The sequence below is a fragment of the Gymnoscopelus braueri genome (assembly GCF_963280865.1).
Source record: "Gymnoscopelus braueri genome assembly, chromosome: 7".
Taxonomy (NCBI): Eukaryota; Metazoa; Chordata; class Actinopteri; order Myctophiformes; family Myctophidae; genus Gymnoscopelus; species Gymnoscopelus braueri.
The window spans coordinates 16,610,431-16,637,978 of NC_137608.1; the positions used below are offsets into that span (position 1 = coordinate 16,610,431).

The window sequence follows — 27,548 nt, forward strand, 5'->3', positions numbered from 1 at the left end:
TGCCACAATTTTTCAAATCAGCCTAATGGTGGCATAATAACAGGCCGATTCGCATTTTTACCTATAACTGCACCGATCTGCGTAAACCTTTGTATGCGCACTCCCTAGAGGCCAAGGAAAAACCTTTGCCCTGCATTTTTAACATCTGCCTTTTATAGCGCCACCAGGAGGCCGACTTATGTAAAACATTTTTTTTATATCCTTCAGATTTTATCAAAATTTCAGGCAAATTGGTACACATGATCTCTATATATGTGATCAAGACGGATTCCATCCTGATTGCCTAAGATTGACATCTAAAGTTTGCAGGAGTGGCCTGTTTTTAACAAAATGCCAACATGAAACTTTGCACGCACATTCGTAATGTTGTGTGACCCCTTTTGATATTGCCCTATTATACCACCAGGAGGCTGATTTTTTTTTAAATTACTCCATACAGATTTTGTCACGCAAAATCAGTACACATTATCTCTACAGTCATGTAATCATGATGGATCTGTCGATTCTTCATATTCCAATTCCATCAACATTGCTGGCCCACAACAATCTACCTGACCTGGCGGAGACCTGTGCTCCGAGGAGCACTTTTTCTAGTTCTATTATTAGCTCTCTCTGTGGGCTAATCTGTAACTGAAATGGCTCATGCATTTGTTCACTATTATGTAGCTATTAAAAAAACACCAGCCTCTGTATGATGCTTGCTGTTTAACTGTTTGATTTATGTCCGTGAAACACTGCCTGGCTGCCGTGCGGGGAGCAGCTTAAATAAGGCTCTTAAAGCAGCAAGGATTGTTCTTCTTGTCCCGCGGAGAACAGTAGCTTTGTGTTTGTCTTTGGTTGGTGACAGCAGTGGAACATGTGGTCCTCCCCTGGCCAATACTGAGCCAAGACAGGACGATGAGCACTTCTACAGACCAGCAGCAGCAGTGCTGGCACCCGAAGGAACTATCCCTCCTGCAGTCAAAACCAAAACCCAAAAGAAAAACAGAGAGAGAGAGAAGAGATATTTAGTAACAGTGGGCAGATGAAGATGCAATTAAGGGAAATGGATAATATCACAGCGCAGGCACCAGAGAGGCAAAAACACACAGGAGGAGAGACTGCGTGATCCATTACTTGATTACTCACAAGATGTAAAGACGCATAAGGAGGAGAGCCCTCATTTAAAACACGTGCAATAATAACATCAGGGGACTTGTTGTTTCAAGGAGAGTGAAGGTCTAGGGGTGCAACGTGAGAAGTAGGATAACCATTTGGAGGATGTCAAATTAGTCCTTATTCGGCAAGGAGAAGGCAGATCACCCCGAGGTATGTGAAATGCACAGTCATAGTTATTCCCATCTGTTTTTTAACATAAAAACGTTTACTTTTGACCTTTTCATCCACTTGTGTGTAGTGTTGCTCCCCCCAACCCCACCCCTCCATCGCCCCTAATTAAATGTTGTTTGTGCACGTATACCGACAGGATTATCGGTGGTCCCTTGCCCATTCTGACTTGAAACTGGATCAGATATAGGTTTATTTATGTGTTTGTATACTTCCCTCCTCCTTATTGAACTCCACGAATAACCCTGCCTGGTGATGATAGTGTAGCTTGTTGTTTTTTTGTGTGATGTGTCTTTATCCAGGATCAGATGTTGTCCACAGCTCAGCAGATGCTGCAGGATAGCCGCTCCAAGATCGAGCTGATCCGAATGCACATTATCAAAGTCACCCAGGCTGGAGGTGGTGATGGCAGCAACCATAACACCTCCACTCCACTCAGAGGTCAGTGTCCGTTGACAGCTGTTTTCAACCAGGAGTTGTTATGAAATATGGAAATATGAAAACTCATCTAAATAATATACACATATGAATTATTTTTTCAAAACCATTTTGTTGAAGTACATTTGCTTGTGAAATAACAGATATTTGCAGCATCTCTAAACTTTTGTCAATAATGAATCCAGTACATTATCCTGAAAAGGTAAAAGAAAACTTGTTTGATGTTAATCATTATGTACATTCTTAAGCAGGGGTTGCATTCACTTTATTTTTGTTGATTGCAAATTATTTCGTCATGGTCCAACTGAACCACCAATCAATGCTGATCATTCAGTCTGTTCTCAACTTCAGGACAAAATGAGTAGTAATCCATCATTTGAAAGTGTAATAACAAGTATTTTTAAATGTTTGTTTATGAAAGTACAACATGCTATGGAATGGTATAGGTTTGAATTCTTAATACAGCAACACAATTAGAGGATAGCATAATGTGTGCTTTAGAAATAGTAATTCATTAATTGAATTTGAATGAATGAAAATCATTCCAATATTTCAATGTGTTGTGGTGTAGCCTCTTAGAATGGGTGCCTTCAATATCAAAAAGGGCAGGTAACATTTCATGTTACAGGGAACATCATATTACAAGCCCCTCTCTCTGGTGTGTGATGTCAATTGGATCCTGCAGGGATCTCTCCAGTGGCAGCCAGTTCCCTGGATACTCGTGTGGTGGAGTTACAGCACTACATCCAGAAAGAGACAGATGCGTTGGCACTCGCCAAAGATGTGGTTAAAAGGTTGGAAGGACTTTCATCACTGGACCAAAAAGCGCTTGCTGAGGTATGAGAGGAAATGCTTTTATGGTTTGAGATTTATCTATCAAGGCTTTTATTCTGAAAGCTAATCCTATTTCAAAGGAATCCAATTTCTTCAAGTGTAATTACAATATGCATAAATGTGAGTAAATGTTTGAATAGATGCTTAATTACAGGCAAGGAAGCAGTTTACCCGTGAACTGGGTAACTTGACATTATACTTTGTGCTATTCAGAATGAGTGAATGTTAGAGGGGTGGGTCAGAACAAAATAATGTCCATGAGATTTTACGGGGACAATTTCCACAACATCGCCAGACAGCTCACCAGAAAATACTGAGTGAAATACTGGCCAGATATGTTCCCTGTATAGCTGCGGTGAAAATATTGCACACAGAGACAAATAATACACTGTACCTTTCTGCTATAGGCTGGCTCTCGTGTGCAGGAGTCCTCTCAGAAGCTCAATCTTCTGCAGCTCTCCCTGGAAAGGTGCATAGAGAAGCAGCGCCAGGAACCTGACATCCAGCACCCTGCCTCGAGAGAGGAGCAGCCTACGGGATCGCCTCCTCCTGGGAAACTCTGTCTACTGACCTCCCTCATCAACTCTTCCTGCATCGTCTCTATCAAGCCCGCGTCCTTAACTGGTATCATCATGGTAGCTAGATGGCATGTGCAGTAAGCCTGCATATTATTTTGCGAATTTAATTTTGTAACGTGAATTGTGATATAAATGGGGGGAGGGGAGGGGAGGGGGGAGGGGGGCATTTGGAAAAGTGTAGTCAGTATTGTGATTTTTTTTTCTTTTTTTTTAATCAATTGTGCAGCCCTGATATGTTAAAGATGACGAGTCATAATTGTAATGTGCTCTGGCATGTGTGAACATCTGTGTGTGAGTCCCTTCTTATTGCTAGAACAGATTAAAAAAATCATGGAAGAATGTACTACTGTTTTTCCAGGGAAACTTGAAGTTAGGCTTCTTGGATGTGAGGATCTACTGGAATCACTGACAGAAGTGGACCACATACCTCACATGACCTCTCCTCTGGAATGCTCACAAGGTCACACCACTGATGACTGTCCTAAACTGCCAGACAGAACAGACCAGAGCCTCTCTTGTAAGTGCTTCTTCCATAACCTTTTACTTTTTGCATGTATTCATACTGCATGTTGCCCAAGGAGCATGCCATGAACACTGGTTAGGGGTTTGATTGTTTGCTACCTGAAAACGTATCACGCCGAGGAAGGCTTGTAGCCTAAACGCATCTGTCGTTTCTTTGCCATGTTGCCTGCTTTACAAATAAAATACCAAGTACCTGAATGGACAGAACCTGAGTGCTGGCTTTCCTTCTTTACATGCTACTTGACACGCCATGCTAAAATGCATGCAGCCATGGTACACTAAGGATAAAATTGCTTCCAAAACAACCTACGGTATGTTATCCCTCTGTTATATTTAACGGATGCTGTTCTCTAGAATGAGTTAGGAGTTCAATGTCTTGCTCAAGGAGACTTTGACAGGACACATGGCTGTTGTGTTTCATATAGCATTTAAAGTTGATGCAAAATCTAGCATAGCTGTTTAATCCAGTGGGTCAGGCACACTGGTGTGCTGCGAGACAAGTCCAGGTGTGCCTCGGGATTTTGCCCAATAAGTATTAGTACAGAAATGTAAAAAAAAAAAAACTGATTTCCCCCCAACTGAAAGTAAATTTCTTGATGGATTTTCAAGTAGAGGTTGTGCTACAGTAGGCAATGTTTGGATTATTTGCAATGCCTGTCCAGAAATCACAGCAGTGTGGTGTGTTATCTCGTGTTGTACAGTGGATATCAGTGCCGTCCTGAGATTGGATAACAGAGTGGTGGGACGCACCCACTGGAGACCTATGAACAAACAGATGTGGGACCAGACCTTCTGCATTCAACTGGAGCGGGTAGGCAGCATCAGTATGATAATTGGAATCACTAAATTTGCCAGCTACAATAAATGTACATGAATTTGTCTCAGTTGTATTGGTGCAAATATGTGTATATGTATATGTATATGTATATGTATATGCAGTGTATAATATAGTAACATATTACCTGATTTCACACTGTACAAGGTCATCAGGTTATTTCTTAACAGTACTATGTGAGTGTCAGGACCTTGTGTACAATATACTGTATGTACTATAAATATACATATAGTAGGCTATATACAGTGTTACATTCTAATCGGTGATGTATTGTAATAACAGTAGGTACAGCGTTGACTTCAGAAATTCAATCCATTCACTGAACAGCAGGAAGAGCTATTTCAAAGGATACAGTGTCCTTGTGCCTCATTATTACATGGAGCAATGATACTGCAAAGGCTTGTTATTGTAGTTCTGTCATTGACCAGCAGGTGGGCTCCTTTATCTATCCAGATATTTACTCTTGACAGATTCATCTGGTTGGTTTCCAGGCTAATACTTACTATCCTTGTAAACCTATCTCTTAACTCTCTTACTTACTGTATGAAAAGGAAGGTTTTGACAATGGCATTAATCTAAAACATGAGTGATGGTACAGACTGTGAAATGGTGTAATCAAGGCAGAAAAGTAACCCTTTTTAATCTATAGGCCATAGTGTATATGTGAATAAAAAAGACTAGAGACATTTTTAATAGAAAAATGTCTGTACCTCCCACGCTTCCTACTGGAGAAGACAATATTACCCACCACTCATTGCCAAAATGTTCAAGCATTCGGCTGGTGGCTTGAGGTAATTTTACACACTGACTTAAATCCTGCCATGTCTATTTTTATCATGCTGAACAACAATGAGAGGGGAATTTCTTGAACTGCACTACAGGATTCTTAATGGGCATTTTATAATAAAGCTTTAATAACTTAAACTGTTTAAGCATAACTAACTGTTTGTGTTGAATGGCTGTTTTGTTGATTACCTATGTGGCCTTTTTGGGGCATACCTCAACAGTCTCGTGAGTTGGAGATTGGGGTCTTCCGGCGAGACTGGAGGGGAATGTGTGCAGTCAAGTTCCTACGTCTGGAAGAGCTAATGGAGAACCCAAACCATGACCAGTGTCTCCACCTGGAGCCACAGGGAACCCTTTACGCTAAGGTGTGTGTGTCTCCTGTGACCTCACAGATATACAGTACATGGTTTCCTACACTGTTTTGACAAACTGCGATGTCTCCACTTCTTTTTAGTTTTAGCTTTCCAAATATCTTTCTGGTAAATTCACAGATTTCATTCATTGACACCGTCATTGAGCGACAGCCGAAACTTAGACGACAGCGGTGTATCTTCACTAAAGAGAAAGGTGTGTGTGTGTGTGTGTGTGTGTGTGTGTGTGTGTGTGTGTGTGTGTGTGTGTGTGTGTGTGTGTGTGTGTGTGTGTGTGTGTGTGTGTGTGTGTGTGTGTGTGTGTGTGTGTGTGTGTGTGTGTGTGTGTGTGAGAGAGTGTGTGTGAGTGTGTGTGTGTGTGTGTGTGTGGGCGAGGAGTAATCCTAGCAATATTTGGTAGTGGTTCTGTGGAATATACCAAAATGTAAAATAGTTAGTCTCTCATGTTTGACTCACTGTCTGTAAAACTCACTATATGAGATGTCATGACATGTGAATTAGTCTGTCTCCTGAGCTTTCATATTTAATGTATCACCACTGCAAACTATGTGTGCACCTATTTGTCTGTCTTGTTTTGGTTAATTGGTGTTCTTATTTATCTATAGGGAAGAACTTCCTAAGAGCAGCTCAAATGAACATGAATTTCACCACATGGGGCCATTTGATGATGAGTGTCCTGCCTCACTACAGTACCTTCACTACATTCAGCTCATCTACATCCCCTGATCCTTTGGCCAATGAACCACCGAACACAGAGAAGGACACTCAAACACCCATTCCACTGCCAAGGTCAGTGATAAAACAGTAGAATGACCTTTAATTAGTTTCCCTGCAATCCATCATCATAATGTGCCAGCAGAATGGATGCACTTTCATAGCCTTTATATATTTATTAGACAAAAGCGAACAGTCACAGAATTTGTCACCAGACTCATCTGGAATGTATTAAATAAAGCCAACTTCAGATTGATAAAGACAATGCCATATTATGAGAAAGGAGATTGTTGCTGGTTCAGAGGCAAATATGTGCGTCGACCCATTGAGAGACTCTCTCTCGTACTTCTTACCAAGACGTTTTATCCATGGTTCGAGGATATACAGCATGTCACTGCTAGTCAAAGATAGACGACCCCTATCTGTTAAGGCAGTCATTAACAGGAATATAGATTAATGTATAATTCTTCCATAAGACTGAGCATGTAAGCTGTTTTATTACGCTTTTATATGTATATCCTGGGTTTAAGTTATATTGTGTTTACTCGTATTTCTTTTACCAAAATTGTATTAAATCAAATCTCACCCACTTATCCCTCCAATATTTATGCAGACAATCCCAGATTAAAACCAGTGAACCGTATCACATTTCTATCCAAGTCTTTCATGTTAGTTTCTTTGTGGACCATATTACACCATGTTTTAAGTGACTGATTTCTTCTTCTTTTTTTCTCCCTTTTGTTATGTGCATAGTAATGTGCCAGTAATCAGACTCAACATTAGTGATGACCAGCCCCAAAGTCAGAGTGACCTTGCTCCCTACACCACCTCTCCAGCACAAGAATCACCTCCTATGTCTACACAGCAAGAAAAACAGGTACTGTAACGGCTTCTGATAAGTAATTACAATATTTCCACCTTGCTAATGCCCTTATCTAGAGTAACCTACAATGAATCGCTAATACAGTGTATAATTTGTCATACCACTGTGTCGCCCAGCTAAATGAACAGTACTGACAGTAGAGTGTTTGAAATTGTATTTCTCTTTACAGTCATCTGTTGGAAGTGACATAACAGAAAGGCATGGAGATGAGTCCGTATCTGATCTGAAGTATACACATGCACACAACCGTGAACATAAAAAGATTACAATTATTGTGTACACTGAGATCTACTGTAAAGAAGTGTGGTTTGATTCATCTTTCTTTTTATCACCCAATAAGGATGCAGATGGAAGATTTCAAATATATTTCTGTTCTTGGCAGAGGGCATTTTGGAAAGGTATAAACCGTTTTAATCATTTTAACAAGATAATTGATAAGAAAGTTGCTTTTATCCTCGATGCTGGCTGTGTGTTCTATCCAGGTGCTTTTAGCAGAATTTAAGAAGACAGGCAAGCTCTATGCAATTAAAGCCTTGAAGAAAAGAGATATTGTGACTCGTGATGAAGTGGACAGGTTTGTGAGATGGATTAAACACGTACCTTATTTCATTAATAAATCAAAGCTATACTTAGAACCCAAATGACAAATCGAATTAGCCTTTGCCTTAAATCTAAACACTGGAACAGTCAAATTATATTTATCTGTTGACCTACGACGACTATGCATCTTTACATATGACAGTAAAAGCTCTGAACTCAAGAACTAACTCAAGATCTTCTCTTCACAGCCTTATGAGTGAGAAAAGGATCTTTGAGATGAAACATCCTTTCCTTGTGAACCTCTATGGCTGCTTCCAGACTAATGACCATGTCTGCTTTGTCATGGAGTATTCACCTGGTGGTGACCTCATGATCCATATTCACAGTCATGTCTTCACAGACCCCCAGGCCAGGTGAGTTTTCTATCTGTGGAACAAAGTTGAAGAGGTCAGTGCGCTTGATGCATATCTAAAATAATGTTTTTGTGTACAGGTTCTATTCAGCGTGTGTTTTGCTGGGTTTGGAGTTTCTACATCTGAATAAAATAATTTATCGGTAAGTTCTTCCAAACGTGGGAATATGTCTTTAAGTAACTGCCATTGAGCCTTCCAAAAGCCTCCATTTCAGTCTAGCCTGATTCATACTTAGTTACACGCTGGTGTGGCACACAGAAAATAGCATATCTACAAGCTATCTAACGTCACGATGCCACGCATTGTGAGCTTGTACATCGGTTATTTTAGGAACAGTATAGTATAAATCACATTGGCATCACATTGATGCTTATGTTTTCTACAGTGATTTGAAGTTGGACAACCTGCTAATGGACGCAGACGGCTTTGTCAAAATCACAGATTTCGGACTCTGTAAAGAAGGTGAGATAATGATTTCATATAAAACTCCATTGTGTAGGAGCCATGAATTGGTTTATTGTTATTTTGATGTTTATATTTGGTTATGTTATTTATATTCTTGGTCAATGCCCTGTCACTGGTGTGTATGAGTGGATGATTGAGTGACGGGCATAGGGGAGGATACCTGGTTACCTCAAAAGTACCACCTGACTACCTGCTGACAGACAGACAGAGAGAGAGAGGGGGTGTTTGGGAGCCTACTTTTTGTTGACCGCTTTATACGTTATTTTGCTTTATTGTTTTGATTACTGTGATCGCCTTGTTATGAGTTTAAGCACCTTTAATTACGTTCTTTTTTGTTGCTTTAATAAACCCCTTAAAACGCATCGTTTGGATCCAGTGAATCTCCTTTTGTTTGTAGCGCGTCACACAATAGAACTGGCCCATCTCATCGCCTCTCGCGACTTATTTTAGTTTAGTTCTGTGCAGTCGCATACATTGTCAACAAAAAACGGTAATGTTGATAGCATCAAACAGCATAAGACGCACAAGATCAAGATCGGATCAAGTACATGAATTAAAGACGGTCGGAGACACAGACGGAGGACAACAAACATTTCGTGAGTCACGGTCAAAGTCAACCTCAAAGTCAGGTACGATTGCGGGCTGTATACTAAAGGAAGGAATGCAGTTCGCATATTCTTTAGTCCATTGGGGACGATGGAATGCCTGATCACAGGTTGAGTTGACAAAGCTAACTGAATGATAATAAGGAGCCTCCGTGCTGCGCTGTCAATAAAGGAATCTCCGCTGGCCCTTTAAATCCACTGCTCCGTCTATTTAAAAATTGCTGCTGCGCTGCTGATGTATGAATTGAATACATACCGTAAATGTTTTCTGGATAAGTATCCTTTCAATCTGTGGAATGTGGATGTGTTAAATGGCACAATTAATTGAGAAGGAAAATTAAAAGGAAAAATGAGTGATTTAAATACTGAGGAGGTTACCAGTTCTCAATCTGAAATGGAACGTGGGAAAAGAGAAATCACACTCACGGCAAAGGCCATGCTGAATAAAATTGAAAAGCTTGAACGGGAACGTTCAGTGTCTGTCAATAAGATGAAAGCACTCATACCGCAAATAAAGTCCTTCATGGAAAAAAGGGGAAATGTTTTGCGAGTGGAATCTCTACTGGTGACTTTGAATGAGCATAATGCAAATGCCATAATGTCTCATAATGGGTTATTGTCTATATTACCCGAAGAGGAAGAGGAAAAGGAAAGACAAAACGAATGGTTTTCCAGCATTTCAAAATATAGCAATTTATTTAAAGGTGAAGTGGAAAATTGGTTGAATGAATCAAAGGAAACAGGACATGTGTCTGACAGTGGTGCGCAAACTCAACACATGACACATGAACTTCAAGATGATGTACAGCCAAACGACAGTATTTCGAATGTGGGAAGAAAATCAAGAACGCAAAATTCTACTGCTTCAAAACTGTCTTCTGCATGTCTGAGGGCTCAAGCTGAATTGGCAGCCTTACAGATCAGACAGACCCTGTTAAAGGACAGACATGAACTTGAGGCTGAGGAGGAAACGCTGCGTAAAAGAAATCATGAGCTTGAAGCTGAGAAGGAAATGCTGCGCAAAAGAAAGGAGCAGATGCAGTTGGATGCGGACGTGGTAGCACAAATGGCCAAATTAAATGTGTTAAAATCTCAAAGTGTCATAAGTGGGAGATCCTCTAAAACAAGACATGCAGATGGAATGAATTCTTATGTGGAAAAAACGCAAGGAAAAGCACAAACCCTCAGTGCTAATGCCAGTCCATTCACACCAAGAATGTCACAAAATCAAGTGGACACAGGAACAAAGCCTAAGGACAAAAATACCTCTCAGTTCATTCATTCATTTCATTCACAATCACAGCCTCTGTCAGTTATGCAGCCTGGACCTAAGCCACGCCCACTTCAAAGCAATCATGATAATACACCAATGCAATATGTCTCACATGTAGCCACTACTCATCATGGAAATGCAAATGTTCATTCTGACAATGTTAATTCTGGAAATGAAAATGGTCAAAATGACATGCTTGGTATTATGAGGAAACAAAATGAAATAACCACACTGTTAATACAGCAGCAATGCCTCTCATCTTTGCCAAAGAGAGAGGTACCAATCTATGATGGGGATCCATTGAAATATCATGCTTTTATGAGGGCTTTTGAGAATGGAGTGGAAAATAATACTCAAAATTACAGTGACCGTCTATATTACCTGGAGCAGCAGACAAAGGGTCTCCCCAGGGAACTTGTTAGGAGCTGCCAGCACCTGGACCCTGTAAGAGGGTATGCTAAAGCTAAGGATCTATTGAGAGAGGAGTTTGGAAACGAGCAGAAAATAGCATCTGCATACATGGACAAGGCTCTTTCATGGCAACCCATTAAGAATGAAGATGTGAAAGCTCTTCAAGAGTACAGCCTTTTTCTTAAAGGCTGCTGTAACGCCATGGAAGAGGTGCAATATTTACATGAGCTGGATATGCCTGCAAATATGCTGACCATTATAAGGAAGTTGCCATACAAATACCGGGACAAGTGGAGAAATGTAGCCTGTGACCTACAGGCAAGGCACAAACGAAGAGCTATATTTATGGACATCACTGATTTCATTGGGAAACAATTGAAAATCTTAACTGACCCAGTATTTGGAAACATACAGGATGTTCCATCACTAACCACAACTAAAGGTGTGAGTAAATACACTCCACAACCTCGTTCTGGAATGAAGGGAACTAGCTTTGCCACTACTGTGACCCCTGTGAAACCCATGACTCGGTTTGGAACTAAAGAAAAGGAACATGTTCCAATAAGGAAGGACTGTCTTTTCTGTGGAGAAGGACATATGTTGGATTTGTGCCCCCCGTTGGGAAAAATACCACACAAAGAGAAGATAGGCTTCTTGAGAGAAAAAGGTGTATGTTTCGGCTGTCTGTGTATTGGACACATAAGCAAAGATTGCCGAAAACGGATTACCTGTGAAAAATGTGGTCTCAAACATCCAACTGTACTTCACATCACTTCAAGAGAAAGGTACAAAGACTCTGACCAAGCTGAAAGGAAATCGGGGATATCAGTGGACAGCACACTAATGTCGAGTGGTCTTACTGGGGCTGGTGACAATGACAACTGTAAACTGCCAATTGTTCCAGTATATGTAAAGTCCAAGAAGGGCAGTAAGATTGTTACAACCTATGCTTTCTTGGACCCAGGAAGCTCTGCAGTGTTCTGTACCGAAGCTCTAATGCACAAACTTGACCTTACAGGGAGGAGGGTACAAATTCTCTTGCGGACAATGGGACAAGAGAAAGTTGTCACTAGCTACAGTGTGCCAGGACTGGAAGTAGCTGGCTTGAATGAGGAGCACTTCTGTGAACTTCCCAAGGCTTACACACAGGTGTGCATGCCTGTCCACAAGGGGAATATTCCGAGACAGAAGGATCTTCAGGGATGGCCTCATTTAAAACAAGTTCATCTGCCTGAGATTGATGCCGACATCGAGCTGTTGATAGGGACAAATGTTCCTGAGGCTTTGGAACCATTGCAGGTCATTCGCAGTGTAAATAATGGTCCTTATGCCATCAGGACGATGCTGGGCTGGACTGTGAACGGACCGCTGACAGGAGACAGCGATGATGCAATGGCTTGTCATCAGCCAGAGTTAACGGTGAACAGGGTGTCTGTTTTGAACTTGGATGAACTTTGGGAGCAGCAGTTTAAGACAGATTTCCCTGAATGCATTACTGAGGAACAAACTGCCATGTCAAGAGAAGATCATGCATACATGGAACTGGTCACAAACTCGGCACAATTAGTGAACGGCCATTATCAGATCGGCTTACCGTTGAGGAGAAGGGACATCAGCATGCCAAATAATAAGAAAATTGTTGAGCAGCGTGCCTTACATCTGAAGAAGAGGCTTCAGAAGGATTCCTCATTCCATGCTGAGTATACAGCCTTCATGAACGACCTCGTTGCCAAGGGTTATGCCGAAAGGGTGACTGAAGAGAATCAGGAGCGTAGTGATGGTAAGATCTGGTACATCCCACACCATGGTGTTTACCATCCTACCAAAAGGAAGCTTAGAGTGGTGTTTGATTGTGGAGCGAGTTTCCAGGGAACATCACTTAATGCTCAGCTCCTACAGGGACCGGATCTTACAAGTTCACTCATAGGAGTAGTGACCAGATTCCGGAAAGAACCAGTGGTAATCATGGCAGACATCGAAGCCATGTTTCACCAGGTAAGAGTGCCCGCAGAGGATGCTGATTTGTTGAGGTTCCTCTGGTGGCCTGATGGCGATTTAAATCAAGACCCTGTTGACTTCAGGATGATGGTGCACCTTTTCGGGGCAACATCTTCCCCCAGTTGTGCCAACTTTGCTCTCAGGAAATCTGCAGAAGACAATAAGGAACAGTTCAGCCAGGAGGCAGTGGATAAGGTCCTTCATTGCTTCTATGTTGACGACTGTCTTGTGTCTGTGGCTTCAGAAGCGGAAGCAGTGTCACTCTATCACGAACTTGTCTCCATCTGTGCTAAGGGTGGATTTCGGCTTGTGAAATGGATAAGCAACAGTCGTGATGTTCTGACTGCAATACCTGAAAGTCACAGAGCAAAGACCATGAAAGGGTTGGACATGGACCAAGGTTTGCTAGCTGCGGAGAGAGTACTTGGTGTGGAATGGTGCATCCAGTCTGATACTTTCAAGTTCAAAATCCTGATGAAAGACAGACCATTCACCAGAAGAGGAATTCTCTCAACAGTCAGCTCTGTCTATGATCCTCTTGGCATCTTGAGTCCTGTCGTACTTTCTGCAAAGAAGATCATAAGGGATCTGTGCAGGAGAGCACTTGGATGGGATGATGCGATACCTGAGTCGGTTGCCCAGAAGTGGACAAGTTGGCTTGATGAACTTCACCAATTGGAGAAATGTAACATCGTGAGATGTCTGAAACCTGTGGATTTTGGAGAAATAATCACAGCACAGTTACATCATTTCTGTGACGCAAGTGAGGAAGGCTATGGAGTAGTGACTTACCTCGTCTCCAAAAACGCACACTCACAAGTACACAGTGCCTTTGTCATGGGAAAGGCTAGGGTAGCTCCATTAAAAGTTGTCACCATCCCACGAATGGAGCTCATTGCTGCCACCATGGCAAGTCGCATGGATGTCTTGTGGAGGAAAGAGCTGCACATGGATCTTGAAGCTTCTGTATTCTGGACAGATAGCGCTTCAGTGCTCAAATACATCCGGAACGAGACTTCCAGGTTCAAAATCTTCGTTGCCAACAGAGTTTCTGAGATTCTTAAGTCTTCACAACCATCTCAATGGAGGTATGTGGAGACTGCAAGTAACCCAGCTGATATTGCCTCCAGGGGTGCGAAAGTGGAGGCATTCCTTAAGTATACAACATGGCTGTCAGGACCTCACTTTCTTTTGCAACCTGAGAGTGAGTGGCCCGCCAATCCTGACGATTCTCATCGACTTCCATCAGATGACCCGGAGGTCAAGAAAGCTGTGGCAGCCAATGCTGTGCAGGCCAGAGAGGAGGTTGATGCAGTGACTCCCATGATCCATTACTTTGACTCTTGGACCCGTCTGAGAAAGTCGGTAGCTTGGATCTTGAGGTTTAAGACTTGGCTCTTGTCTCTTTGTGAGAGGAGGAGGCAAGTGAAAATCGACCTTGAACAGTCTGACTTGGATGTGGACCAAAAGAGATGTTCATTGGAAAAGACTATGGAAACCTTTAAGAGGGAAACGGTTTCAAGTTATCTATCAGTGGAGGAGCTTGCGCAGGCAGAATTGGAAATCATCAAGTTCAGCCAACTGAAGAGGTTTCCAGAGGAATTCACCAGGCTGCACAAAGGCAAAAGTGTGAAGGAGCAAAGTCACATCTACTCACTCTGCCCACTGATGGAAGATGGTGTCATGAGAGTTGGTGGTCGGCTCAGTAAGTCATCTATGCCGGCAGAAGCTAAGCATCCTGTAATACTCTCTAAGGACATGCACCTCTCAACCATTCTTCTGAGGCACATTCATCATGAGGTGGGACATAGTGGACGGAACCACATGTTGTCTAAGTTGCGTGAAAGATACTGGATCACTGGAGCCAGTACAGCTATAAGGAAAGTATTATCGAAGTGTGTCATCTGTCGAAGGTTGAATGCTCAGCCAGTGTCTCAGCAGATGGCTGACTTACCGTTGGAAAGAGTTACTCCAGAGGAACCCCCGTTTTCTCGTGTTGGAGTAGACTACTTTGGCCCTTTCGAGGTGAAGAGCAGAAGGAGTGTAGTGAAGAGATATGGAGTCATTTTTACTTGCTTAGCCATACGAGCGATCCATATTGAAGTGGCACCTTCACTGGACACTGATGCATTCATAAATGCGTTGAGACGCTTCATAGCGAGGCGTGGACAAGTTCAAGAGTTGCGCTCTGATAACGGGACGAATTTCAAGGGAGCAGAGCGGGAATTGAGAACAGCCATTGAACAATGGAATCGGTCACAGATTAACGATGTTCTTCTTCAGAAGGGAATAAAATGGAATTTCAACCCCCCAGGGGGCTCACATCATGGAGGATCTTGGGAGAGGCTAATAAGATCAATAAGGAAAGTCCTCAATTCCACCTTGAATGTACAAAGTCTGGACGAAGAAGGCCTTCACACTGTTCTCTGTGAAGTGGAAGCCATCATCAATGGCCGTCCAATAACGACAGCATCCACGGATCCTAATGATCTAGAGGCGCTGACGCCAAACCACCTGTTGCTTTTAAAGACCTTACCATCTTTGCCACCTGGAGTCTTCCAACAGTCGGACATCTATTCTCGCAGGCGATGGAGGCAGACTCAATATATGTCAGACCTGTTTTGGAAGAGATGGCTTAAAGAGTACTTACCTCAACTGCAGGAGCGCCAGCGATGGTCAGGAGTGAAACGCAACATTGTCCCAGGAGATATAGTGCTTATTGTGGACAACACTGCACCTCGGAACTCCTGGCTCATGGGACGAGTCGTACAAACCTTTCCTGACAAGAAGGGCTTCGTGCGTCAGGTTCGTATTAAAACAAAGAACAGCTGCCTGGATCGGCCAATAACGAAGATCTGCTTGATCCAGGAGTCCGAAGAGGATTAATGCATGGACAATGTCATGACCTGTAGGATTCAGGTTGAAGATGGATTACAATTATTTCTTGGATTACAATTATTGCTTGGATTTTGACCTTTTGACAATTTTTTGACTTTTGACCCTTTGACTTTGCGACGAGAGTGTTTACTCTGAAAATGACTATTCTGAAAATGACTATTTGTGCGGGAACATTTGGCCTTACGAACAATGACTTCTTTCGCGATCGGCTGAAGAAAGATTTTGTCTTATGTGAAAAAGAAAAAAGTTTGGGACTTTGATGACTGGTATTTCATGTTCTCCTATTATGCATTTGGATGTAATTATTATGTCATAACCTAATAATTAGGGGCTGGCGTGTAGGAGCCATGAATTGGTTTATTGTTATTTTGATGTTTATATTTGGTTATGTTATTTATATTCTTGGTCAATGCCCTGTCACTGGTGTGTATGAGTGGATGATTGAGTGACGGGCATAGGGGAGGATACCTGGTTACCTCAAAAGTACCACCTGACTACCTGCTGACAGACAGACAGAGAGAGAGAGGGGGTGTTTGGGAGCCTACTTTTTGTTGACCGCTTTATACGTTATTTTGCTTTATTGTTTTGATTACTGTGATCGCCTTGTTATGAGTTTAAGCACCTTTAATTACGTTCTTTTTTGTTGCTTTAATAAACCCCTTAAAACGCATCGTTTGGATCCAGTGAATCTCCTTTTGTTTGTAGCGCGTCACACAATAGAACTGGCCCATCTCATCGCCTCTCGCGACTTATTTTAGTTTAGTTCTGTGCAGTCGCATACACCATTCATTCAACTCCTTAATTTCTCTTCTTGGAATGTTTTGTCAAGAGACTGATCAATGAATACTGTATGTAGCAATGAGGCTGTTATTAGTGTCATCTTGGCAGGCATGGGCCATGGCGATCGGACCTCAACGTTTTGTGGAACTCCGGAGTTCCTGGCCCCTGAGGTCCTTACAGATGATAATTACACCCGGGCCGTGGACTGGTGGGGGATGGGTGTGCTCATCTTTGAGATGCTTGTGGGAGAGGTCAGTCCTTCTGTTGAGTACAAGAGTTTCACTGCCTGCAATGTTGTTACTAGCAGTATTTTGTGTGTGAACGTCACGATAAAGAACTTGAACAGTGATGAATGCAATGAGGGGAAAAAATGATTTTGGTTTCTGACTTTATGACTACGTTCACAATGGTAGCCCAAATCCTATTTTTGTCCTATCCAGATTGGAATCAGACGGAAATCTTTGCTAGGCAGATTTTAACCACATTCCTTGGTGGTTTGAAATGTGATTCGAATCTGATTTTTAAACATGTTTCTCAGTCTGGACACTCTGACACTGAAGCCTGGTGGTGTTGCTTGTCGGAAATGCATTGCATTGTGCGCTTGTAGATAATATGCTATCTTAGGTTGACGATGTCTGAAATAAGCTAATTCGATCTGATCACTTGCAAACAACAGTGTGGACAGTCAGTCCTAAACATAAGATTTGAGAAACAAATCAGATTTGCCTGCAGTCTGAACAAAGCCTATGTCCTTCCACCCTGGACAGTCTCCATTCCCTGGTGAGGATGAAGAGGAGGTGTTTGACAGCATTGTAAATGATGACATTCAGTATCCTGGGTCACTTCCTCCAGATGCTGTCTTAATCATCCAGAAGGTAATGGGCTCCAATCCAATGATCAATACTGTTGATCAATATTTTGCAATTACACTAAGTCCACTGCAGGGCACCAAAAAGCACATTAAATTCTTAACCACTTAAATGCTATATACTTTGTTGACCGGGCACCCAGAGGTCTATACTTATTTTTTCACTTTTTTACACCCAATCTCTTTGCGAAAAACGTGTGATGTTGTCAGCTTGTAGATCTGCAATCTTTGCAGAATGTTTGTCAATTGTCACAGAATTGTTTGCCTACTATGACATGCCCGGAATAGGGACACTAGGTTTCATGTTAAGAACGTTACTTGCATCACCTTCAATCTTTGCACTTTATATTAGATCGATAGACAAATAGACAGACATACCTTTATTGATCCCTGGGTGGACATTCACGTGTCATAGCAACAACAGCAGTAGGCCTAAGCATAAACACAGGTTAGGTATAAGAATACAAAGTTTTGTTTTAAAGCAATAAATCATAAAATAAAGAGGGCAGAAGATGGCTGACCTGGTAAGAGCACATACCACATAAATAAGGCTATAGTCCTTTCCGCAGCTGGTCTGGGTTGGAATCCGACACCTTTGCGGCGTGTCATCCCCCTCTCTCCTGCCTTTCCCATCTCTGTCTCACTGTCACTATCAGAAATAAAGAAGAAATGCCTGAAAAAATAAAAGATTTTGAGTCTGACCCAAGCCATCAGTCAGACCAAGTGACCATGGTCTGATTGAGTTAACATAATGTATATTCTATCAGTAATATAAGTATAATTACAGTCTATCATCAGTGAATATATTCATGAACCTAATATTTCCTATGAATGTACAGACTATACTGGCCATCATGGATATGATACTGTATACAGTGTCAGCCAGCCTACACATGCAGTAGCCATGTGCATGAAATGCCATTGTTATAAGGCACTGTTGTTCCCAATAATGATTTCACAACTAGTACTTAAAATGTGTCTTTTTCACTCCTCTACAGCTGCTTAAGAAGAACCCATTGAAAAGGCTAGGAGCTGGGGAGAGGGATGCAAACGAGCTCAAAGGAGAGAAATTCTTTGAGGTAGGTCAGTTAAGTGATGGGAATTACCATCGCCATTTATTGGATTCCACCATTTGGACGTGACGTTTCAAGTCTCGCCATCTAAGAGCCGGTGAGACTCAAAACGTCAACTCCAAATGGTGGAAACCAATATATTTTTTTTACTTTGGAGCATGATCCAGTGGACTTTATTGTTTTTGGTTCATGAATACTAATAGTAACCTTTAGCATACTATTTGCATCTTCTATTCATATTGACCATTAGCTGTCTTTTGTCAAGGAACCACGCATCTTTATTTATTTTCACACTGAGGTGTTAAATGGCCAATAGATATCTTTTGTCCAGGAACAATACATCTTTATTTCTATTCAAATTGCAATGCAATGCATGCATGTCTAGTGAAAAATTCAACCGTGGGAAGAACAGCCCGCCCTCCGTCCTGGCATCCCGGCGTAGTACTCTATTGTTTTTAGAATTTACTTTAAGAAAGGCCACATAATAATAATAGATAATAATTATTTGGTCTTTTGCGGTATTTGTCACATAAACAGTGAAATGTGGTATCTGCATTTAACCCATCCTAAGTATCAGGAGCAGTGGGCAACAACAGGGGCAGCTCCTCAGGGAGCAGAGGTTAATTATCTTGCTCAGGGACACTTCGACACTTCGACCGGGTCCGAGACGTACGCCGGGGAGCTTCTGTTTCCCAGGCGGTCCCTCTACCCACTCAGCTATACAGCCGCCCACATGGCTTGGGAACAATTGGTTCCTAAGGTTATTTACTTACTTAACTAACGTAACTTATTAAAACTTTGGTGAAAATAGAACACAGGAATTCGAACCAGCTTACTCCACAATGAAAACAAGGAGGTAAACAAACACAAGTCATCAGCAGATAACAAAGGACCGAAAAAAAGGGAATGCCCCTAAAACAAAGAAAAAAGAGGAGATCAAAATTATACTGATAGTGATACATGCAATACGAGATATTGGAATATGTGAGTGTGTGTGTTCGGTGGGTTGTTACTGTTTTGAAACAAAGAGAGAGTAAAGATAACCGTCAGGACGAATCCAAGTCACAAGTTTTCCCTCATTCATTCATCTCCATGCTGTGTCCATGTTTTACAGACTATTGACTGGGAAGCCCTGCTCGCCAAGAAAGTAAAACCTCCATTCCTTCCCTCTATCAAAGAATCTATGGACGTAAGCAACTTTGACAGCGATTTCACTCGTCTTCAGCCCATCTTATCACCTCCCTCCAAGCCCTTCAATCTCTCCCCCGAGCAGCAGGAGGCCTTTGCTGACTTTGACTTCTCAGCCTTGCACGGATGAAGTTAAAAAACACTGTGGGCTCCACCAGGGTTGGAAATTAACATAACCACCAGTTAAGTGTTGGTTAATTTTGACTATGAGTGTGGTGAGTTTGTCTGCTCTATCAGCCTCTTTGGCAGATGACCAAACATTTGTAGGGGCTATCCTACTTGACAAACGTTAATAGCTGGTATCTAATCATACTGACTGATGAATTTAGTATTTGCCTGCCTTTGGCTGGTGGAGAAAGGAGTTAGTTTCCCACTCTGGTCATAACCCAAAGTATTACGACAAGACCATTTTATGGACAGTTCTTTTTGCACAGCTCTTTCCCAAACAGGACAGTTCATGCATACCCATGGCTGATTATGCTGACTGTTTTCACTGTCATCCAAAGCCAACATCAGGCAACTAAATAGACAGAATCTTTTTCAGGAGGAGCAAATTACATGATTGTAACCCTTTATATTCTCGGTCACTAAAGGCAGGCCATTTCTCTCTGACTGTTCCAGTATTTTGTCCATTCACAGCAATATCATATAAACACTACCTTATATTGTAATTTTGTCCACATTGTATTTATGAAACTTGGGTCAAGTGCCATAATGTATTAAGGGATTTAACATACTTGCTTTGAGAGAATTTGAGCATGCTTTGTGGCCTATGCTTAAGTTTTTTTTTTCTTTTTTACTTGTTTAACTACAGAGGTACAGTATAAGCTGCCCTTAATATGCATCACTGTGAGAGGCTTTGCCCACTGCCTTGACCAAACTAATAGCAAGCTAGTCCTATTTCTGAATACCCTTTATTTTTTAAATATGTTCATTCAACGAAAAATGTAAAATCAAATGTATTTGTCAAGTCAGTTCCTCATAGTAAATATTCATATCAGGCTACAAGCCAACTGTTTTCTGTCACATGTAGAAGTGCATGGCACTGTTGTTAACTTGTGCACTAGAAACAATGTAATCATTAGCACTATAAAAGGAGCCATAGCGAATTCAATATAGCCATATTTAGCCAAGCTTAATCTGTGGGATTGAGCTCTCATGGTCAGTGCAATAAGAAATGGTACTGTGAAAGTGGGGTGATGTAAGGGGTGGTAAGAGATCGTCATAAACACAAGGTCACAGGCTCAATCCCACTGCAGCCAATGTGTCCATCTACAGCTGTATGTCTGGTCAAAGTGTCCTTTAGCAATACACTGAACCCTTACCCCCTTTCGTCATTGTAAATCACTCTGGATAAGAGTATCAGTCTAAAACCTCAGTGCAAAAGGCAAGCTGTTATTACAGGAATTGATTTAGCTACAGTAGCACTTTTAAGTTTCTGCTGCTGAAAATATTACACATTACCATGTGAATGTATGTATGTCATGCATCCTGACTAGGAATGTAGGCCAATACATATGTACTGTATATTAATAAAGATGAGTGTTTATTGTATCCTTGAGTCAATGAATAAAAAAAGAACAAACCCAGTACAAAATGTAACATTTGTATCAAACATGGATCTTAAACTAAAGTGCATAGAATGTTATCACATCATAACCACTGAGCAATTAATCACTCCAACGATGAAAATAATTGGCTGACATCACTACTACATCAGGCCAATATTTGCATTTTAACTCTCTCAGTGCCAAGAAAAAAAAAGTGCTTTGGAAGCGAGATACAGCCTTTTTCAGTTATAGGTTAAACAAAGAGTGGATGGAGCTGCAAATCTTCAGATAATGATATCTTGGGTTCTGAACACTTTTTTTCAAAAAAAGAAAAAAAAAAACTTTTTTTTTTTTTTTTCAAAAACTCGGGATTTCTCGTTCTGGCACTGAGGGTATAACCCGAAAACTCGGGATAACTCGGGGTCTGGCACAGAGTTAAGGACATCAATATGGCAGATTTTTTTTAATAGTAGCCTATAGATAATTATGCAGATTGTTGATAAAGATGTTAATTATCATCATAGATAAAATCATAGATTTGTGTATTCATTTCACATCTATTTTGAATGCGTAAAAAAAAGAACATTTCAAGCACTACTCTATACCGGACTTCCTGTATGAGAATCGATATTGGCCTGGAAAAATCCATATCAGACAACCTAATCACAACCAAATTTTTTATATCAAAACTACAGCACATTAATTACAAACTTTAGGGCTGCACAATGAATCTGAAGTAATTTAGAATGGTGATTTTATGTTTCACAATTAGGTAATTGTGAAACTTTATCTAATTTGGTAAGCCGTTGCACCTTGCTCTCATCTCATTATTACATAACGGTTAGTAAGAACATTGTACAACCCACCTCCCCATCCATCAGGCTCACAGCAGCACAATAAAATCACAGAGGCCATTACATACCATATGACCAAAGATATGACACTGACAAACACAATGAACAACAAAAAAAACATCTTTCCACCAAAGATCATCAGTTAATCATTAATAATCGTGATTAATCAAAATAATCATTATCATGTCAGCAATTATCGTGCAACCCGGGCCTAACAGACCGAAGAAATTCAATATTAGTTTTGTACTATCAGTATTGTCCCCATAACCAAAAATAAGGGGGCAACAAAAATAATTACAGACAGACTTTTGAATAAAATTCCATTTACTGTAGTTTTAGTCATATTTTAGTCATCTGAAATGTTGTAGTTTTTGTCTAGTTTTAGTCGACTAAATCTACAGTTGGCGGTCTCTTGATGGCATTGTAATGATGAATGATTTTACACTTGTTTGCATGCTGAAAATAGCCGATCTACAAGCTCACAACGTGTCGCGCTGCGAGTCTGCGACGCATTGTGAGCTTGTAGATCTGCTATTTTCAGAGCGCAACAACCGAGCGCAACCAACGTAAAATGACTTTTCGTCAGGGAAAAAAGGTAGTCGACGAACATTTTTCGTCATAGTTTTAGTCGACGAAATCAACACTGGATCAAATGGTATTGCCGAAGTGTTTGTTTTAACCCACTTGGAATAGTCTATAGCCGTTTCTGCATAGAGTATACTTAAATGTCGACTCTATAATCCCCACTTATCTGCCACTATCCAAGGACAGTGATGGTCAAAGCAGGTTGGAGCAAACACTTTTATACAACATGACCCATATGCACTGGTGGTAAACGGCCTTGTTCATATGGCTTTCAACAGATACCACCGCCATGCTGTCTGAGGAAATTAGACAGGATTGTGGTTACTCCTGTTGTAGGTCTGCTCCCAAATAACGGTCCGACAGATGCAGAAAAAATCCCACAGGTTGCAGATGACTCCACGATCAAAAGGGTTCTCGTCATCTCCGCAGTTCTTCAGGTACGATATCCTGTGTCGTGACATGAACTCCCAGGTGGTGGAGTTGATGGAGACCAAGTAGAGGTGACAGCCAAGCAGCAGCACCACAACAACAGAAAATAGGCCTACCAAGCCCAGTGCTGCCAAGAGGAACCCATTGAGTCTGAGCCATACCTGCCACGTACTGCCGGACGAAATGCCTGTCCTGAAAAGACAAAGAACATGGCAATTTTGTTTTATTAATGGTTTTCTAAAATGCTTATGTACCACCCAAGCCCAAGGCATGGTACATAGTAGTGCAGGTATAAATACAATTAGTGTGTTCGAGTGTTGACACCAAATTATTATTTTTATTTTTCCATTTTCAAACTATTTTACTAAATTAATGTCTAATGGCTACAAATCTTTGAGCATAATCTCAAAAACAAGGTAAAACAGGGTATGGCCTAATTTACAGTATGCTTAGTTGCAAGCCTGTATTGTGCATTGAAAATAGCAGATCTACAAGTTCACAATGCACCACATTGCATAGGGATGCACTGTGAGTTTGCAGATGTAGAGCTGCTATTTTTCAGACATACAGAGCCATTGTTGTCTCCACGTTACGTACAAAGCTATCCGAAGTGCCCAGAGCAGAGCAACCAGCTGCACGATGAGGTAGACGATGAACCAGCGGTGGTTCCTCTCACCCACGCAGTTTTCTATCCAGGGACAGTGATGGTCAAAGCGGTGCACACACTGTTTACACGTCTGACAATGCCTGGCTCTCATAGGTTGCTGCTCAACACAGAGAGACAGAGACAGAGACAGAGACAGAGACAGAGACACAGAGAGAGAGAGAGAGAGAGAGCATGTATTTTTATCAATAAAGTCTTCATTGCTCATATCTATCGATGTAAGAGACACAAATTGAAAATATTTTTTGATGGTTCAATTAGCCAATGCTAACCAACGCATCTGATCCAAATACAGATTGTGATACAATGCACACACACACACACACACACACACACACACACACACACACACACACACACACACACACACACACACACACACACACACACACACACACACACACACACACACACACACACACACACACACACACACACACACACACACACACAGGCTGATTTCATCAGGCTAGTGCTTAACTATTTTACCAGCCAACTATGTGTTTAAAATAAAATGTGCACATGTTAAGGAACCTGACAAACTGGCTCACAGAACAGATGGACTTTAACAACCACAATTTAGCTGCATTTGTCTGGTGACAGTTGGTATTTTTCCAAAATGACACAGAGTGAACAACAGCTGTGAAAGTAGCTCTACCTGTAATAGACAATAGCCACAACGACGCAACCTCGGGGTGGACTGAGGTATCATCACCTCCAATTCCTCACTCATACCTTGAGGGCTCTGTAGGGGGTAAAAAGGCAAATGTGGGTCACCTATATCCACATTCCAACCCACAATCCATAACACACAGTAAAATCCTACGTATTAATTTATCCATTTGTATCTCTGAGTGTACACATGGAACAAAATGCACCCGTAAGAAAGATTAAAGCTACAAGCCTTAACTTTCAACTTATTTGAACAAATAAATAATTATATTTTAACCTATCTGTGTGGTAGAACACGTTAATACAATTACTAGCACATCTGAAGTGGCTGGAGGTGGTCTCCCTGCTCTTCTATTGAGAAATGTAGACCCTGGTGTCGGGTAGGATGTTTATTTAGGTTAAGTAGTGCTGTCAGCCTGAGGGGATTCCATCTTGTCAGAGTTGTAGAAAAGTGGTCTCCCACGGGGCAGACCTGTTTTTTTGATTGATTGATTGACTGATTGAATACTTTATTAACAGTTTGCAAATAGTACAGTGGTACGATTATACAATGGCGCTAAAAGGATAACACAAAAAGCCCTAAGGGCTTGTTTCCATTGTGGTCGTGGGTAAGTCATGGAGCTTTAACTTTAACATTGATGACTTTACAGTGCATGTTGTTGTTGTTGTTGTTGTTCAGGCCTACCTTGACAGTGTCAGTGAGAACAAACCCTGGGTCCATCAGAGACACCGTGAAGTACAGCATCACTGACATCAGCACCAGCAAGGAGAACAGAATAGGCTGCATCAACTCTCCATGTTCTTCACACCTCCGCAGATCTACACAGTGGTGGAAAAAGTAATTAAAGTACCAAATGTAGAAAGTACTCATTGCGTAGTATCAGTATGTCCCATTACATAAGTATAGAATGTATGCATTAAATGTATACAAATCTATAGCAGCAAATCTATAGCAGATCTACAAGCTCACAATGCGTCGAAAGGGAATGCATTAGTGAGCTTGTAGATCGGCTATTTTCAAATTTGCCTCTGAGATGTAGTGGAGTAGAAGTAAAAGTACTGAAAATTGGAAATACTCCAGTTAAGTAAAAAATACCTAAACATTTTAAATTCAAAAGTAAATGTACTTAGTTACTTTACACCACTGGATCTACACGAACACAACACACGCATCCTCATTGCTTTAGTTGTAATAAACGAAAGCATTTGTCTACTATAAACCGATGCTAATAAATAGATCAACCCAGAAGTCTAAATCTGGTCTATTATCCTCGTCAGTTTTGTGATGTACTGTTTATAGCAAACATGCTTAGCACAGTTAGCCTGGCATGACTTACCTGTGTTGTGTAAAAACAGTATTAAAGTTATAACCCAGGTTAGGACCGTATGTGTCGTCCTGATCAGAAACCCAGTTCGGAACATGTTCTCCAACATTTTAAATAATTCACTGTTTGGCTATTCACTATTTAAGCTGCGGTGTTCCGTTTCTAAACGACAAAATGATTCATTATAGATGGCTAGCGATACATTGCTACCAGCTTTTAAATGATTTATATTGTCACATTGCGTTAACAGTCGTAAATAGAAGGATTTAATTCAGTTTGTTACATTGGATCGAGCTAACTATGGCACTGAGTCGATCATTCCTGCTTCCGTGTTTTGCTACGGGCAGTCGGTTGGGACAAACAACTGCTTTATTCTAATGCAGTGGCCCCACCGAGCTGGTAAGCGCTTCTGTGAATTATGATTTGCTGTGCTTGGACATAGCCATTTATAGGGCATAGCAGTGGCGGCCATTTTGTGGTGCCACAGATAGAAAACACATACATTTTCCCCATAGATATCCAATGTTAATGATATTATATTTTTATCCTGGAACCAAGCCATCCAGGCTCCTGATGAATCATGAACATAAAACATTTGATTCTGTGTAGAAAATATATTTGAATATTTAATTGTACTATATGAATATGTACCCTTTTGGAGTTTTCAAATATTTTTTCAACAGATACTGCATGTGCATCTTTCAGTTTGGCCGAGGTCAACTTTGTGTAAAAAGCATTCAAAGAATTCAAGAACGACTATTTAGGGTGGGCCTGACCGAGAGCCCGGAGTGTTGGAGGTGTCAGGATAGAGATGGTACCTTAATGCATATTCTGTGGAGTTGTCCAAAAATCCAGTTATTGGGCTGCTATACATGTGAAGCTAGAGAGGATGATCCCCTTCTCTCCCAGGCTTTTTGTTCTGGGCGACCCTTCCACTTTACGAACTGTCTCTCCCTCCTTAGCTGAGTGGATTCAAACTGCCCTTATGTTAGGCAGGAGATTGGTGGTCAGGGCCTGGAAGGCCCCATCTGCACCGGCTCCTTCTCTTTGGTTTACTTCCTTGGGTCAACTGGCCGCATATGAAAGATTGTCTTATTGTCTTATAGATTGCTCAACAGGATGGATAAATATGATTTAAAATGGGGACATTATCATCTACATGCTACGGGTCTTGGATGACGTCTCCGGCTCACTGTGAGCTTCAATAACCATATAGTGACTTGGGTTAGATTTGTCTGGGGTAGGGCTGAGGTAGACTGCGGGCGGTAGGCTTCTGTGCACTGTATTTTTGATTTTTCCTTTTGTTGATGTCTATGTTTTCACGGTTTGTTCATTTGTATTATGTGTATGGTATGTCTTGTCTCGTTATAATGGTCAGTAATGTCGTTATTTGAATAAGAATGTGCTGTAGATGTTTATTGTATGTCTTGTCTAAAAAAATGCTTGCATCAATGATGAAAGTAAATTCTCTGTATGTTTGTCTACAAAAGAAAATAAAGTACAAATCATTAAAAAAAAAGAATTCAAGAACAAGAGACAACCAAAGTGAAAATTCACCCACAAATTTCTGACAAAGGACACATCGTTTTCTCAGTAGATTGCATTTATTTGCCTGAAATTAAATGGTCCATTAAAAACGCAATACTAAAAAGAATTGACAAAAATGATTT

The 27,548-nt window shown here is 41.1% G+C and overlaps 2 protein-coding genes across 2 annotated transcripts; one reads left to right on the forward strand and one right to left on the reverse strand.

The window, feature by feature from the left end:
- Positions 1 to 1,634: 1,634 nt before the first annotated feature.
- Positions 1,635 to 19,929, forward strand: LOC308088910 (serine/threonine-protein kinase N2-like; the record flags this gene model as incomplete). The annotated part of the gene is made up of 18 exons (XM_080433493.1): positions 1,635 to 1,767; positions 2,450 to 2,601; positions 3,006 to 3,222; positions 3,535 to 3,693; positions 4,400 to 4,509; positions 5,541 to 5,684; positions 5,811 to 5,886; positions 6,296 to 6,479; positions 7,158 to 7,286; positions 7,628 to 7,685; positions 7,770 to 7,861; positions 8,076 to 8,240; positions 8,320 to 8,382; positions 8,626 to 8,702; positions 16,779 to 16,921; positions 17,438 to 17,545; positions 18,537 to 18,617; positions 19,726 to 19,929. The coding sequence occupies 18 exons, from the start codon at positions 1,635 to 1,637 to the stop codon at positions 19,927 to 19,929; spliced, it is 2,295 nt and encodes a 764-aa protein (XP_080289619.1).
- A 2,083-nt stretch (positions 19,930 to 22,012) lies between these two features.
- On the reverse strand, positions 22,013 to 26,208 carry LOC308089603 (palmitoyltransferase ZDHHC12-B-like). Its single transcript, XM_080434417.1, has 5 exons — positions 25,891 to 26,208; positions 25,239 to 25,372; positions 24,540 to 24,626; positions 23,815 to 23,981; positions 22,013 to 23,409 (listed from the first exon to the last, which is right to left on the reverse strand). Exons 1-5 carry the CDS (start codon positions 25,985 to 25,987, stop codon positions 23,094 to 23,096), a joined length of 801 nt encoding a protein of 266 aa, XP_080290543.1. The 5' UTR covers positions 25,988 to 26,208; the 3' UTR covers positions 22,013 to 23,093.
- Between the last annotated feature and the right edge of the window lie 1,340 nt (positions 26,209 to 27,548).

Excerpts from the sequence above, each read along its gene's own strand:
- LOC308089603 (XM_080434417.1), bottom strand. The coding sequence starts at position 25,987 with ATGTTGGAGAACATGTTCCGAACTGGGTTTCTGATCAGGACGACACAT. Across the intron at positions 24,627-25,238 it reads TTCTCACTGACACTGTCAAG|AGCCCTCAAGGTATGAGTGA; the intron begins GTAGGCCTGAAC and ends TACCCCCTACAG. Across the intron at positions 23,410-23,814 it reads TGGGCACTTCGGATAGCTTT|GACAGGCATTTCGTCCGGCA; the intron begins GTACGTAACGTG and ends TTGTCTTTTCAG.